The sequence below is a fragment of the Artemia sp. Qi Xiang Cuo genome, chromosome 9 (genome assembly GCF_049724085.1).
Source record: "Artemia sp. Qi Xiang Cuo chromosome 9, ASM4972408v1, whole genome shotgun sequence".
NCBI lineage: Eukaryota > Metazoa > Arthropoda > Branchiopoda > Anostraca > Artemiidae > Artemia > Artemia sp. Qi Xiang Cuo.
The window spans coordinates 19,778,843-19,792,595 of NC_142802.1; the positions used below are offsets into that span (position 1 = coordinate 19,778,843).

The window sequence follows — 13,753 nt, forward strand, 5'->3', positions numbered from 1 at the left end:
TCCACTTAGTAATGAGTCAACTAAACAATAAACATTTAAAAGTAATTCAAGAAAATAGCAGCAAAACTTATGTGCTTTACGTCCCTTACTGTTTACTCATCATTGGGTTCATATCCCGTTCCGCACAAACAGAAGTGCGTTTATGTTTTGCGGCATTAGGACAGATTTTACAGACAAATTGAATTTAAAGCAAACACAAAAAAAGCGATTCTAGAAACCACCAGGGTTTAATACTCCATCTATTATTATAGAACTTACTCTGATAATCTGCAAGGGGACAAACCTAGGCAAGACACCATACAAAAAAAAACAGCTTCATCTGGCTCTATAAGTACATCTGGGACTGACTCCCTGAGGGTGCTATTCCATCAAAGCAATCTGTAAATACCTTCAAAGGCTTATCGGGCACTCGTGATGTGCCTATTATAAAACAAAGCATATTATAAAAATAGAAAATATATATTCATTGGGACAAATCGTCATTGTCACACCTGAAGATCACATTGGACATTTTCACATGTCTGAGTTAGCTCTCAAAAATCGTTTGCTAGGCTGTCCTCAAAGGGAGGATCAACAGAACAATGTAGATCAGAATGATCGAACACGCATTGGCCTGCTGATCTTCCTTTTGAATTAACTGAGCAAATGGTTTTTGACATTTTTTTTTCAGAATTCTGAAAATGGTAAATATGACCTTTACACGTAACAGTGACAAAATATTCAAGCTAATTACCTAGCTTTCCTTCGAAACTGAAATTTGTTTAGATAGGTTAGAGTACAAAAAATATTGCCCGACATACCGTGGCAAAATTAAAAACAAATAGTTAAGCTTTCAAAAAGTCCAAGCAACAAAATAAAATAAGTAACCACACTAGAAACAATTGAAGTTAAAAGTAACTTTTTTTTTTTTCGACAACATCAGTATGTTTTCTGTATTGGATGTTTTCTGTATAACTAAAAATACATTCTGTAAGTAAGAATATGTTTCTAACCCTTTCTTGTGGGTTGAATTTCTTACACATACCACTTCCATTTTCCCACTTTTACTTCACAGTAAGAAGTGCTCCCCCTCTAACTTTTCCTTCTACATTGTACGAATTGCGCAAAATTGAATCAATCTAAAAGTATGTCACCATTGATAAAAAAGAATAATTTAGAAACATTATGTAGTGGCACATGAGAAAAGGCAAATGGAAATATTGACAAATTGTAACTTACTTCCAACAAAATCGTGTCCAGGCCCAAGTTGTTGATCTTCCATTTTTATTTGCCCCATCATTGGCCCACAATTCTCAGACCCAAGGTCACCACCACTGGATTTCACTAAAAAAACATAGAGCATGATTCTGGTGAAAAACTGCTGAAGATGTACGTACCTGCACATACTAGGAAAGAGTGGAGGGATTATTTGACACGTACCGATGCAAATAGGTCTAACTTTTTTTTAGAGAAGAGAGAGTTACAAGACTCTCTGTGAAAGAGGCCAAAAGACCGATTTTTTTAATTATATTTTTAAACTTTTCTGGGGGGTCAACAGACCGATCTCAGGACGGGGGAGTCATCCTTATCCCCTCCACTATACTTGCATATACACTTACATTCATATTGGACGAAGTAGGGTGAATACCACTTAGCAGCATCCAAGGAGAAAAATGTGAGAAGATTCTGAGAAATACATGCTAAAATACGCAAAAATCTGCCTGAAATGACTTTTAATTACCATATCCCCTCCTCTAGTACCAAGTTTTTAATATCCCCTAGTCATTGCTGATCTTTGAAGACATATGTACCGATAAACAAGGTAGATAGAGTTGGGGACAGATCCCTCCACAATGCAATATTCTTAACTATTATCTAAAAATACATATCCTTGTTTCGTTCCCTACCTCCCCTACCTCCATGCTCAACCTTGGGTACGCTTATGCAAAACTATCATTTGGAATAGTGTGGCAAAGCTATTGCGTCATCATAACACTAATAGATCAGCTAGTCCCAGGATTTTTAAACACAAATCAAAACCTACTTGCAAAGCATTAGGAGAAATTGTTGTACACGGTTATATTAAAAAAAGTAGGAAATGCAGCTAAACCATGAATGTGTAGCTAGAATTGCCGAGGACGGTGCAAGCAATTTCAAGGAGATGCATCTTTAGTTCAAATTGTAATCTTCACAGAATAAGTACTTAAGACCAGTCCAAAGGAACGAATTTCTCGTTATTCATATTCTAAGGGGCTAAAAGCGTAGGAGGAGGCAATCTGTTTGGAAAAGATGAAACATAGGAGTGTTTCATTTGTTTTGTTAGAGTTCACTTCAAAGGATTAGTGTTTTTTTTCTGTGTTAAGCACTGTGGACGACTTGGCAGAGGTCCTTGCCGTAATATGTGCTTTTGTCTTTTTACTTCTTTTCTGTCCACTGGCTGATATTAGACTCGTTTTCTAGGTACTTATTAATTGTTTTATATTTTTCGCTTTCTACCAAACGAGGATACCAAGGGGCTAAGACCCCAAGAAATTGCCTTTTATACTAAATAATTCCAACTTCCACGGGGATCTCAAACCAATCTGGAGGAGAAGGGCAATACTCATGTGAAGCTTTCAGCAGTATTATCAAAGCCTAAAATATTTTGAGCATCATGAGTGTTATTGAAACAAGTTTTGCTACAGGGTATCAAGGTCATACCGAAGAGACTTCCGAAGGTTTGACGCCTCTCTGACACCCCCGCCCCCTATATATTTTTTGTTACTAGACGGCTAAGATAACAAAAAAACTTGTCATATGGCTAATATACCCAGCTGAACCGAAATCCGGGTATGACCCTGTACGCCGTTTCCTCATATTAAGGACATGTCCTAATTGTAATAAACACGTGCTAGAAATATACCTTGTTTTGAGAAGTTAAAAGCACTGAGCAATTACTAATTATAAAAAAAAAATAATTAATGACACATCATCAAATCAGGAAAATCGACCAACATTTGGATGATTTCCAGTTGTAAAATAAATATGGGCGTCTGACAACTCTGAAATGCAACAAATTTTAGACACATTAATTAGTGCATTGACATTAAGATTTAGGTTCAAGTTACCTGAAAGGTTTATCAGGGCAACTGAACTTCAAAGTATTCCGCTTTTTAAGATGTACAGACCTAATTAATTAATACGTCTCATTCGTTAATTCGACCTAATTAATACGTCAATTAATTAATTAGTTAAGTCTCATTCCCTATGGCCAAAGGCGTGAGTGCAGCCAAATCGAAGCAAATGCTCATGTGCAGGGGCCAGAAGCCCGAGCTGTCGACCGTAGCGAGCGGAATGAGGCGATCAAAAACCCTAAAACGGGATTTTTGCTAACCAAGAGACCGACGCAGAGGTTATTTATTGCTAGTAATAAGTAAATAATTATTAATATTAATTAATCAAGATATTAATAGGATTAAATAACTAGTAAATCATTATTTATAAAACATAAATATCTATGGCACCTAGTACGTGTGCAGGAAAGGGGTTTTCGGACCCACGCAAAACCCAAAGTTCCCAGGTTTTTTTTTCATTTTTCATTCCTTCAATATGTTCTACATTTGCTCGTGTAATTCATCTGTTTTTATGAACATGTACCCTCCCCCCCCCAGATAAATTCATAAGGAGCCGATTTAGAATCGGCAAATGAAGCAGCAAAGGCTGGGGGATCACGGACACCCTATAGACCGGAGTTCTTCATTCCAATCTCTCAAATCTGCTAGAAAGCAGCAATAAGAGACGGAACTACGAGAAGACGGAGCAAAACTGACATAGATAGACGGGATGCAAAATAGCCGTGAAAACAAGAAGACATCTAATAGAAGGATGCAACAAAGATGTTGGAATACATGGATGATGAATCTAATAGAAGATGTTAAGCTAGAGGACAAAGGGATGGTAAGGATCGACAGCTGGCAAAACATATGGATAAGATAGAAAACTGTACATTAGTCCATCCCCACTACTAAGCTTTTCTTTGGGCGTGGAGGCAATGGGCCTTTGTGTCTCAGGATCGACTTAGTTTGTTGAGTTCGTTCATATAAAACAGAACCGGACTTTCAGACCAGTCTCATAAAGGGAACCTCAACATTTTTCATTGTGCATTATAGTTTTCATAACTTAACATATTTTACCTTCAAGTCTCCTCCATCGGTAAACAATTGAGCCACCCTAGTGGAGTGGATAGCACACTGGATGTGCAATCCAATGTTTTTCGGGATGCACGTTCAAATCCCGGTGTTACCAAGATCCAAGTCCTGGCTTGGGGTGAGGTTCAGTGGTGCGATTCAACAAGCTCACCCAGCTGGGGTGCAGAGAGGATTGGCCTTTGAGGCCTGAGCCACGATCCAATTGATTTCACCCCCCCCCCCACACCCACAAATTACACATTAAAATCCGTAAACAATGTTCTGCGCATAAGACTCGCATAAAAATCAATCTTTTACTACGAAAAAAAAAAATATAGAAAATTAATACCGTACCAAAGATAGTTGAACAAGGGGTATCACAAGAAGGAAATTTATTAGACGGTAAGAGGACAAGTCCTTTATTTTTAACCTTAAACGATATCATACCCACCAACCTTGCCGTCTTTGTTTTGTTTTTTCCTCTTTCTGCCGAATTCTACCAACTAATACCATACTCACTCAACATATTAAAACATGGTAATACTGACTTACTTAACTCCCATCCGGCCAGATTGGCCGACTCGGGGCTTCTCCTCTGACTGAACTATGGTAGAGCTTCTTATACGAGTCCCTGTTCGCTCCAGTTCGAAGGAGTACCGACAGGGAATGGCTGGGAAAGTTTTCCCTCCAGCGCTTGGGAGGTCGTCCTTTTGGGCGGGAGGCATCAATCCTTCCTTCAAACGCAATTTTTGGAAGTTGGGCTGGGGACATCCGCTGAACGTGGCCTAAACATCGAAGCTGTTGAAGCTGGATGGTCTGCATGATGGTCTGGGAATAGTTGAGCGAAGAAAATAGCCGTTCGTTTGATATTCGGTCAAGGTAGGTGATGCCAGCAAGCTTCCTGAGGGATTTTGTTTGAAAGGCCGCCAACCGGCGTTTGTCTTCTGCTTTCAAGGTCCATGTCTCTGCTCCGTACGTTGCTACTTGAACCACAAGAGCTCGAAAAAGGCGTGTTTTTAGTTTCAGCGACAGATGTTTGTTTTTCCAGATCGATCGCAATGACTTGAAGCATGCTGAGGCAAGGGCGATGCGTCGTTTAATGTCTTTTGAGGAATCGTTTGTGGACGTCAGCTCACTTCCTAGGTAAACAAAATGGTCAACCCACTCGATCTCTTCCCCCTGGATCATAATTTTGCTGGGTTGAAGGCCTGTATCTGTATGCCGCGTTACCTTAATGGCTTTTGTCTTGTTAGCATTGATTTTCATCCCAAAGGAACTAGCTGTATGATCAATATCGTTAGCGCTTGATTGCAGTTCCTCTAGTTGTTCGTTTAGGCGATTAATGTCATCGGCGTATGCAAGCATGTCAAAGAGGTGTCCACTCATGAGTGCTCCCGTGTCATTGGGCACCAGTGCCAGTACAGCATTCAGGAATAGGCAGAACAGAGTGGGGGAGAGTAGGCATCCTTGCAGCACTCCTGAAGAGGTTGAGAATTCTTCAGTAAAGCCTTCGCTGGTCTGGACCATGCTTCTCGACTTCTCGTACATGCTCTTGATAATGTCAATAATGTCAGTGGGAATACCGTAGTGTGCCAGGATGTGTCATAGGCCATCTCGCCAAATTAGATCGAAAGCTTGTTTGAAATCGATAAACAGCTGGTATAGCTCTTTCCCGAATTCCAGGTATCTTTCCATAATCTGTCTGATCACAAAAATTTGGTCTATGGTGGATCGGTTTTGACGGAAGCCAGCTTGATATTCAGGGACTACGTGTCTTGTCAGGTTTCTGATCCGATCAAGGAGAATTTTCGTAAGGATTTTAGCTGGTTGGCAAGTAAGCGATATGGGTCTGTAGTTTTCGCAGTTACTTTTAGATCCTTTCTTGTGCAGGAGCACTATGACAGATTTCGACCAAGACTCGGGGAAGTATTTTATTTCCCATACAGCTGTTACTATTTTGTGGTACAGATCAACGACGACATCAGATTCCACTTTTAGCAGTTCTGCCTGTATACCGTCTATTCCGGGTGCCTTATTTGACTTGAGGGATTTGAGTGCGGCTTCTACTTCTGACCTTAAGGGTGGTGGGGTTGGTTCCTCATCTCTGTGTGCTGGGAACTTTCGAAGCACTTCAGGATCTGGGTTTACTGTGAGATTAAGCTTTTCCTGGAAGTGTTCTTTCCAGCGATCTCGGATTCCGGCACAAGTAGTGATTTTGTGTCCATTTTTATCTAAGAGATCGAGGCACTTCGCTTCTTTGCGGTCAATTTCGTATACAAATAAAAAAAAAATCAAGAACATCCTTTTTGTGATGTTACCATTTCACAGAATATTACCAACGTATTCTTGTTACACAGCATCACCTCTTCACCTTCATTTATTCCTAGTTACAGCAACTTGGTCTTCTTCCCATTAACTTTCAAACCTATTCTTGCATCCTGAACTCGCAAAACCTTCAAAACATCATTCATTTTGCTAACATTTTCATCTAGGATTCCTAAATCATCAGCATAATCTAAGTCTAAGAGTTTTACTTTCCCATTTAATTCCATGTTCTTCCATGACCTTTGCCGTGTTCCTTAGGACGAATTCCGTGAAAATGGTCCATACAAGTGGTGATTGAACGTAACCCTGCGTAACTCCTGATCCATTACGAAAGCAACAACTAACTTAATTTTCTACCTTAACAGAAGCAAAGTTGTTCTCATATACAACACTAATCACTAACTCTCCCCTTATCACTAATTCAAGTCCTGTTCCTATCTTTAAGTTAGACAAGTTTAGAATGACTATTCCCTTTCAATTTTTCAATAAGGCAATAAAATAGTTTACAATCTGGCTGCATCTTACAAATCTTCTTTATCACACCTCCTTAATTCATATCTTAATGCTTTCTCTACTTTCCTTACATTCATCATATTCTCATATGGTTTATCACTCAAATACTTCTTGCCACGACATTCATGGAAATATGTGGATGACTATCGCCTATAGAAAATTGTCATAAGGACGAGGCAATAGAAAGTGATCTCAGGCTTAAGATTGCTGACCAATGGACTCAGAGAAAGCAGGTAAAGTGGATAAAAAGCCGCTTAGACCCATGCAACTCACTACTGCTTACGTGCGGAAAGCTGGATATGTCCAAGGACAATATTGTCCCAATGATAAAACCAGCAAGGCAATTTCAGATTGTGACAAACACAACAAATTATATGGAACAAGAAATTGTATTGCTCACCAAAATAATGCACAAATCTATTATACAGATTGATCGTGAACCCACGGAGCATCAGGGATTGGAGTAGTGATCTGCCCCTGATCTGAATAAAAAGATAACAAGTTATCACTTAGGATTTTGGAACCAGGGTAAAATGTATGGAATGGAATAGGCAGCTAACAGACTGGAGCAATCAAAAGGTGCTGGTAGCAACATGTGTACATCATCTTGTAATCAAACATGCCATAACGGTCTTGAGAATATTTAGAGTAGACAAAAAAGCGAGCTGGATAGTGCTAGGAAGTTTTAAACAGACTAGCATCCAATGGTAGGACAATGGTAGTCGTATTACACTGGTATGGACCTCAAGACATCCTGGGATCACAGGTAACGAATTAGCAGATGAAGCAGCTAAGGCAGGGGCCTCAATGACTTGCAATGTGTCCGGACTTTTCATTCACATCTCTTGAATTGCTGGAGATCTGCTATAAGGAGATGGACCCTTGAGATGGTGGAACAAGTGGCAAAGAAAGGTGGGATGTGCTGAAACAAAAAAAAATACTATGATTCCAAAGTTTAATCCCACACTGACCAAGCATCTTCTTCGACTTAAAAAGTCTAAAGCACGAAGGCTTATTGAAGGCAATGCAGGATCTGGGAATTTTCGGAATAATCTCACATGAATTGGAAGAGTTCATTCCCCAATTTACCAAAAGTCAGATGACATGGAAACAAGAAGGCAACTAATAGACAAGGGCCCGGCCGGTATTAGATACCGGCTGGACCCATTCCATAAATTGGATGTTAGGCTAGAGGACACAGTTGCAGAGGGTGATGTCTGACAGCAGGCAAGATGTATATTAAGGATGGAAATATCATCTTCTGGTCCCCAAACTAGTGGTGTTGCTTTTTATGGGGGGGGGGGGGGGCGGGGGGGCTAAAGCCACGGGCCCTTGTGGCCTGAGCATCGGCTCAGTTTGTTGAGTCCGCCCATGACTTTTTAATAAGCTAACGTACACCAAAACTGTGTTTGGAATCCGCCAGTATGCAATCAAATAGCCAAAAAATTATCTTCCCTAGTTGCCAAGATACCGATTATTCTTTTCTTGGTCTTACTCGATTATTAACTTACTGATTGCTTGACTTATCCCTTGATTGCGTGTTTAAAACAGTAAAATCACTTATTAGAAGAAGAAACAAATCAAACTAGAGGAAAGTCAAATCCAAAAGTGGCAAATACAAATCAGCAATAACTTAAAATAAAAACCTACAAATAATAACTTACTATCCATTGGGGGATCATTCAAAAAATTATCCATAGGATTATTTCCAACATTATTTGGTCCCATCATTGGATTCATTCCACCACCAGGTCCACACACATTAGGCTTAATATCAGGACCACTTGTAGGTTGAGGGCCACTAGACGTATTGCCACTTTGACCACTAAGGGTTGCACAATTATTACTACCACTATTTTCACAGTTATTCATTGAGTCACCACCGTTCGGTGTACTGGGTTCGTCTTTCACTGTTACGGACGGCACAGTAGTTCCAGCATTAGCCGCTAACGGATCAGGGGTTGGACACTCGGATTTGATATGAGGCTGAGTGCCACCCGACGGCGTAGGAACACCATTGCTGCCATTTTTCTTCTCTTTTTTAGAATCCTTTAACATAGCGTCTGAAAAACAAGAGAGGATTATTTTCGAAGAACCAACTTGGGTAAACATTTCGTAATGCTTGAAATCTGAAAATCGGCAACACTGCCTTTTTATAGTAAAGACTGAGCTTTAATATCTGCATTTTTTACAGTAAAAACTGCAGTTTTACATCTTCTCGCACACGAATCTACAACAAAAAGGTAAAATCTAATAGTTTTTAGATTATAAAGTGGTGAATTTACTTTTTTTGAGCCCAAAAATTCACCAAGGCTGGATAGAAGGGAAACAACGAATACTAGTAAAGCAGTCAAAAGATGGTTGAAGAAAACTCTAGGAACTTCCCACTCCCCTCCACCTGGTATAGGTTTAAGAGCCCTACTTGTTCACCCACAAGTTACGTTCATCCCCCTCCTGGCACGCGCGTACACGTAGAGACAACTTGTAAAGCATTCAAGAGAATGATTGCAGACCACCCTAAGGGTTTCCTCCCACCTCATATATATTTCAGAGCGCTGCTTGTAACACCAAGTGTTACGAACTTCCGCCAAAAGTGGTTCCATTAGGTATATAAGACTTACTGAGTGGACAACCTCCTTAGCGCCACTAATAACTAGTATTTTGAGACACTCAATACGGACTTAATTAGATTTAAGGAATTAGTATACAGAAACAAACAATCATGAATTTTTTAAAATAACAAGCTGGTTTCGCAAAAATACTCAAGCTGAGTGCAAGGGAATGACCGATCTTCAAAACAAATCAGGCAAATAAAATAGACATTATGGTTAAATGCAAAATATAGATAGAATATTATCCAGCAATATAAGGTCGCCAACAGGGGGATTTAGCCGAACTAGCTTGCCAAAATCCGCCTTGACTTAACTTGTCACGAGTTGTTTTTCACAGATCTACACAGGAAATACCGTTATATAATATACTATATATATTTATATATACCGAATCCCGGGATTCGGTACGAAACGCGTATGAGCGTGTAAAGATACTGCCAGCTTCCGGATTACGGGAGTTGTATACACTTCTTTTGATTTTTAGGATTCAAAGGGGTATAAACCTCCCGTGTTTTGATAGCTTAGTAAACCTAAGATCTTCCGTCCATAATTATAATACTAGGTCATATGCAGAGATTAATATTTCGCTGGTTGTTTCGGCCCGATTGATGTTTTTTTTTGCTTCACATGGGGATCAGAAGTTGGAACCATCTTGATCAAAATATAAAAAATATAGGTGATATTTCTTCGTTTAAGATAGTAATTAAAGGAATGCTTTTTAGTAAGTATGAATTTTAGTGTTTTTTTTTGTCGTAATGATGTTGGTTAATTTTTATGGCTCCTTGAGGTGATGATTATGATTATGATAGTAAATTTAATGAAAATGTTAAGGCGTAATGTTTGTGGTGCTGTTAGGGGACTGTGATATAGATAGGTTATTTTTTTTCATTTTTTTATTGTTTTGTTATGTTAGTGTATTTTTGCCACCCCCTTGGACAAGTTTTTACTTCTTGGGGTGGCCGCTAAACTTATGTTAAATTGTTTGTTTAGAATCTCTCTCTCTCTCTCTCTCTATCTCTATATATCTCTATCTCTCTATATATATTTATATATATATATATATATATATATATATATATATATATATATATATATATATATATATATATATATATATATATATATATATATATATATATATATATATATATATATATATACATATATATACTGAATTACTGACTAAATTCTCTATCAAAATAGCCCTATCCATGTGTTTCATTGTTGGATTTAATGTAAAATACCAATTCGGCTTATTTACAGCCATTTTAAGATAAGATCTTACCTTAGGGTTTTCCCCCGAGTATTTCAAAAGGAATAAATATATTTAATAAATAATATTACACTGTGCGAGGGGTTGCGCACTTTCCTCACTTGGTGTATATCTCAGAGCCAAGTGTGCACAGTTCTGCCATGCGTGGTACAGTCCTCGCCACGCTTGGCACACATTCACCGCGCTTGGCTTGCGCCACCTGGATTAAATGATTTCTGAAAGTGGCCGAGGCCGTGCAAAAATCGATTTCACTTACAATAGTCTAGAAAATATTCCTTTTCATAAACAACCCCATGACAAAAGACTAGTTCAGATACATGGAATCCATAATATTTTTAAAGACATTTGCAATAAATAATAGGAGAATCGTTCAAGACAATGGCATAAGGTTTGTTTGCACAAACACACAATGAAGATAATAGACTTGTTCATTTTATAATGCTTAATTATACGAATGAATGACAACGGTAAGTTCACTGATGAGTTTATTGCTGGAAATATAACGACTAGGAGGCAATAAGAACATGCAATATGAGAGAACCTACTAAGAATGCCTTTTTTAACTCTTCTTTTTTTAACTTTATTCAAAAATTACAATCCAGATAAAAATAATAGCAATTATTCAATCAACCATGTGTACAAGGAAGGGGAGCTTCCTGCCCACCTCTCCCTTGCCAATATATTGTGCTTCTAATGACTCCCCTAGAATTTTATACATGACTCGCTTTATATACTCTATGAAGAAAAACTTCAAATCAGGTATTTCCCTGCATTCTCCTTATAGTATTTTGCTTCAGCGTTTCTGAACACATCATGTCCCCCACAAGTCCGGAAAGAACACCTGTGTTGACCATTCTAATTGCTCCTACTTTCTTTTTCAAAAATGATAAGCATCAGATTAAATTGATTAAATTTCCTTGGGACACAAGAAGAAATGATAGGTTGGAATAAAAAACTCTAGCTTAGAAGCTTTTTGCTATCTTGGAAAGTGGCTGAGTTAGGTGAATGAAACTCTCAGAAATACATCAAAAGCCTTAATGCTCTCGACGAAAGACTTTTGAAGCACCTAGCACAACTCCTTCTACTTCCAGAGAGCATTGCTCGCTGGACATCGTTGTCCTGCTAGAGGACATCTTTGTGCTATAAAAATAAACCTTGCAAAATAGATAGTCTACTCAAATGAGGCAAGGGAAAAGTGTTTTGAGCCTCATACCTTTCCTCAATCTAAATCTATAAGGTTCCAAAGATCTTTAAAATAATTTCATAAATCAAGGAAAAACCATTTGATGTTTAGGCCGTATCCAGAGGGTAGGTACGGGGTTCGAACCTGCCCCCCATAAAAAAAAAATCCGATTCGTAAAAATGTAACAAGATACATATAAACAAATATTTATGTTTTTTATACCTCCTCCCCGGAAAACTCTGGATACGCCCTTGTTTAATATAACTTCTACTGAAGTACCAGGAACTGCATTTTCAAAAACCCAGAGTCAATGAAAAAGAGATTAAAAACTCAAAATTAAGATAAAACATTTTATCAGAATCCAGATAGGTGTAGCCCTGACGTGGAGTCTATGTAATATTCTAAGCCATAGAAATAAGAAAAAGGTAGAGACTGTAGATGTTTGATACATACCCTGTTATATGTTTGGCCCTAGATTCATTCCTGAAAGTTTCATTAGCCTAACTTAAGTACTTTCCAAGATAGCAAGAAGCCCCTAAACTAGAACTTTACCTTTTTTACATGAAATAAAAACATTCCAATCTTGGTAAAACAAAGTTTCTGCCCCTCCCCCCTGAGAAATAACCATGTGGCACTAGCGATTCATCCTACTTTAAATTCACTTATTCTTAATGCTTATTTACCTTCAAATAGAGTAGAGAGCAGGTCGGTCGAATTTTCAAAGTTATCTGTATTATATTTCTGATTTCTTCTTCTATCATGTCCCTCTTCCATCTTCTCAACATTTACACCGTACTTCCCAATTCTCACACTTTCAAAAGTATTAATGAACATTTTGCTGTAGTTTTCACATGTTTCATTTTTAAAAGGTATTTTTTAACATTTTGTTATAATCATCAAAACGATACTGAGCCCAATAGTGCACAGATATTACCCTTACACAGATTGACTAGCTAAAATCAGGTCACCGAATGATAATGAGCCAATTAAAAAAGAATAAAATTACAGTAGTTTTAGAGTTTCTAAGCCAGAACAACTTCCAATTATAGATCAGATTTTCAAACCCCTCGAAGCAAAGGCAAAGACTTATTTCCTGGGAGGTATAAAAGGGACGAATGGGTTAATCTTATATTAAATGATTACGGGGGGTAAAGAAGTTGGAAGGGTTTATTGGTGTGGGCAAGACAATATTCAGGGGGGGGGGGGGGATCCCCCCCTCCCAAAATGTTTGTCCGACTCGTAAATGTAACCAAAATGAATATAAACAAATTTTTGATGCGTTTTAAAAAGTTTTTTTTGTAACCCCACTCCCCCCCTTCCGAAAAAAAACCTTTTGTAAAACCATCCCCGAAAAAATCATTGATACGACCCTGGGTGTGGGTACGACACATAAGGACCATTTTCTTCAATTTATCCAGTTTGAATTCAAAAATGTGTTTTTTCTTTAAATTTTGCAAAGTTGATTTCATTTATTAACGAGAAATCTTTATTGTTAATAAATATCGTATAATATCTCACGTGCAGTATTATCTAGTTGAATTCAGGTGATTGAATAACAATAAGCCAATGAAGAGATTTCTAAAATTATCATAGCTTTGGGATTTTGAAGCCAGAATAGCTCTCGCAAAAATTATAGTCGATTTATAGAGTGGAGGGAGGAACTAAAAAAAAACAGGAAATGTGCATAAATTTATTTCAATGT

The 13,753-nt window shown here is 38.1% G+C and overlaps 1 protein-coding gene across 6 annotated transcripts in view; it reads right to left on the reverse strand.

The window, feature by feature from the left end:
• The window catches only part of LOC148948416 (uncharacterized), a 121,719-nt gene that overhangs the window by 37,117 nt on the left and 70,849 nt on the right, over positions 1–13,753 (reverse strand). For all 6 annotated transcript variants that reach the window (XM_089094342.1, XM_089094341.1, XM_089094336.1 and 3 more), the window contains exons 3-4: positions 8,648–9,046; positions 1,219–1,323 (exon numbers count right to left, since the gene is read on the reverse strand). In XM_089094342.1, coding sequence (XP_088950468.1) covers positions 1,219–1,323; positions 8,648–9,046 — 504 coding nt within the window. The remainder of the gene's footprint in view (positions 1–1,218; positions 1,324–8,647; positions 9,047–13,753) is intronic.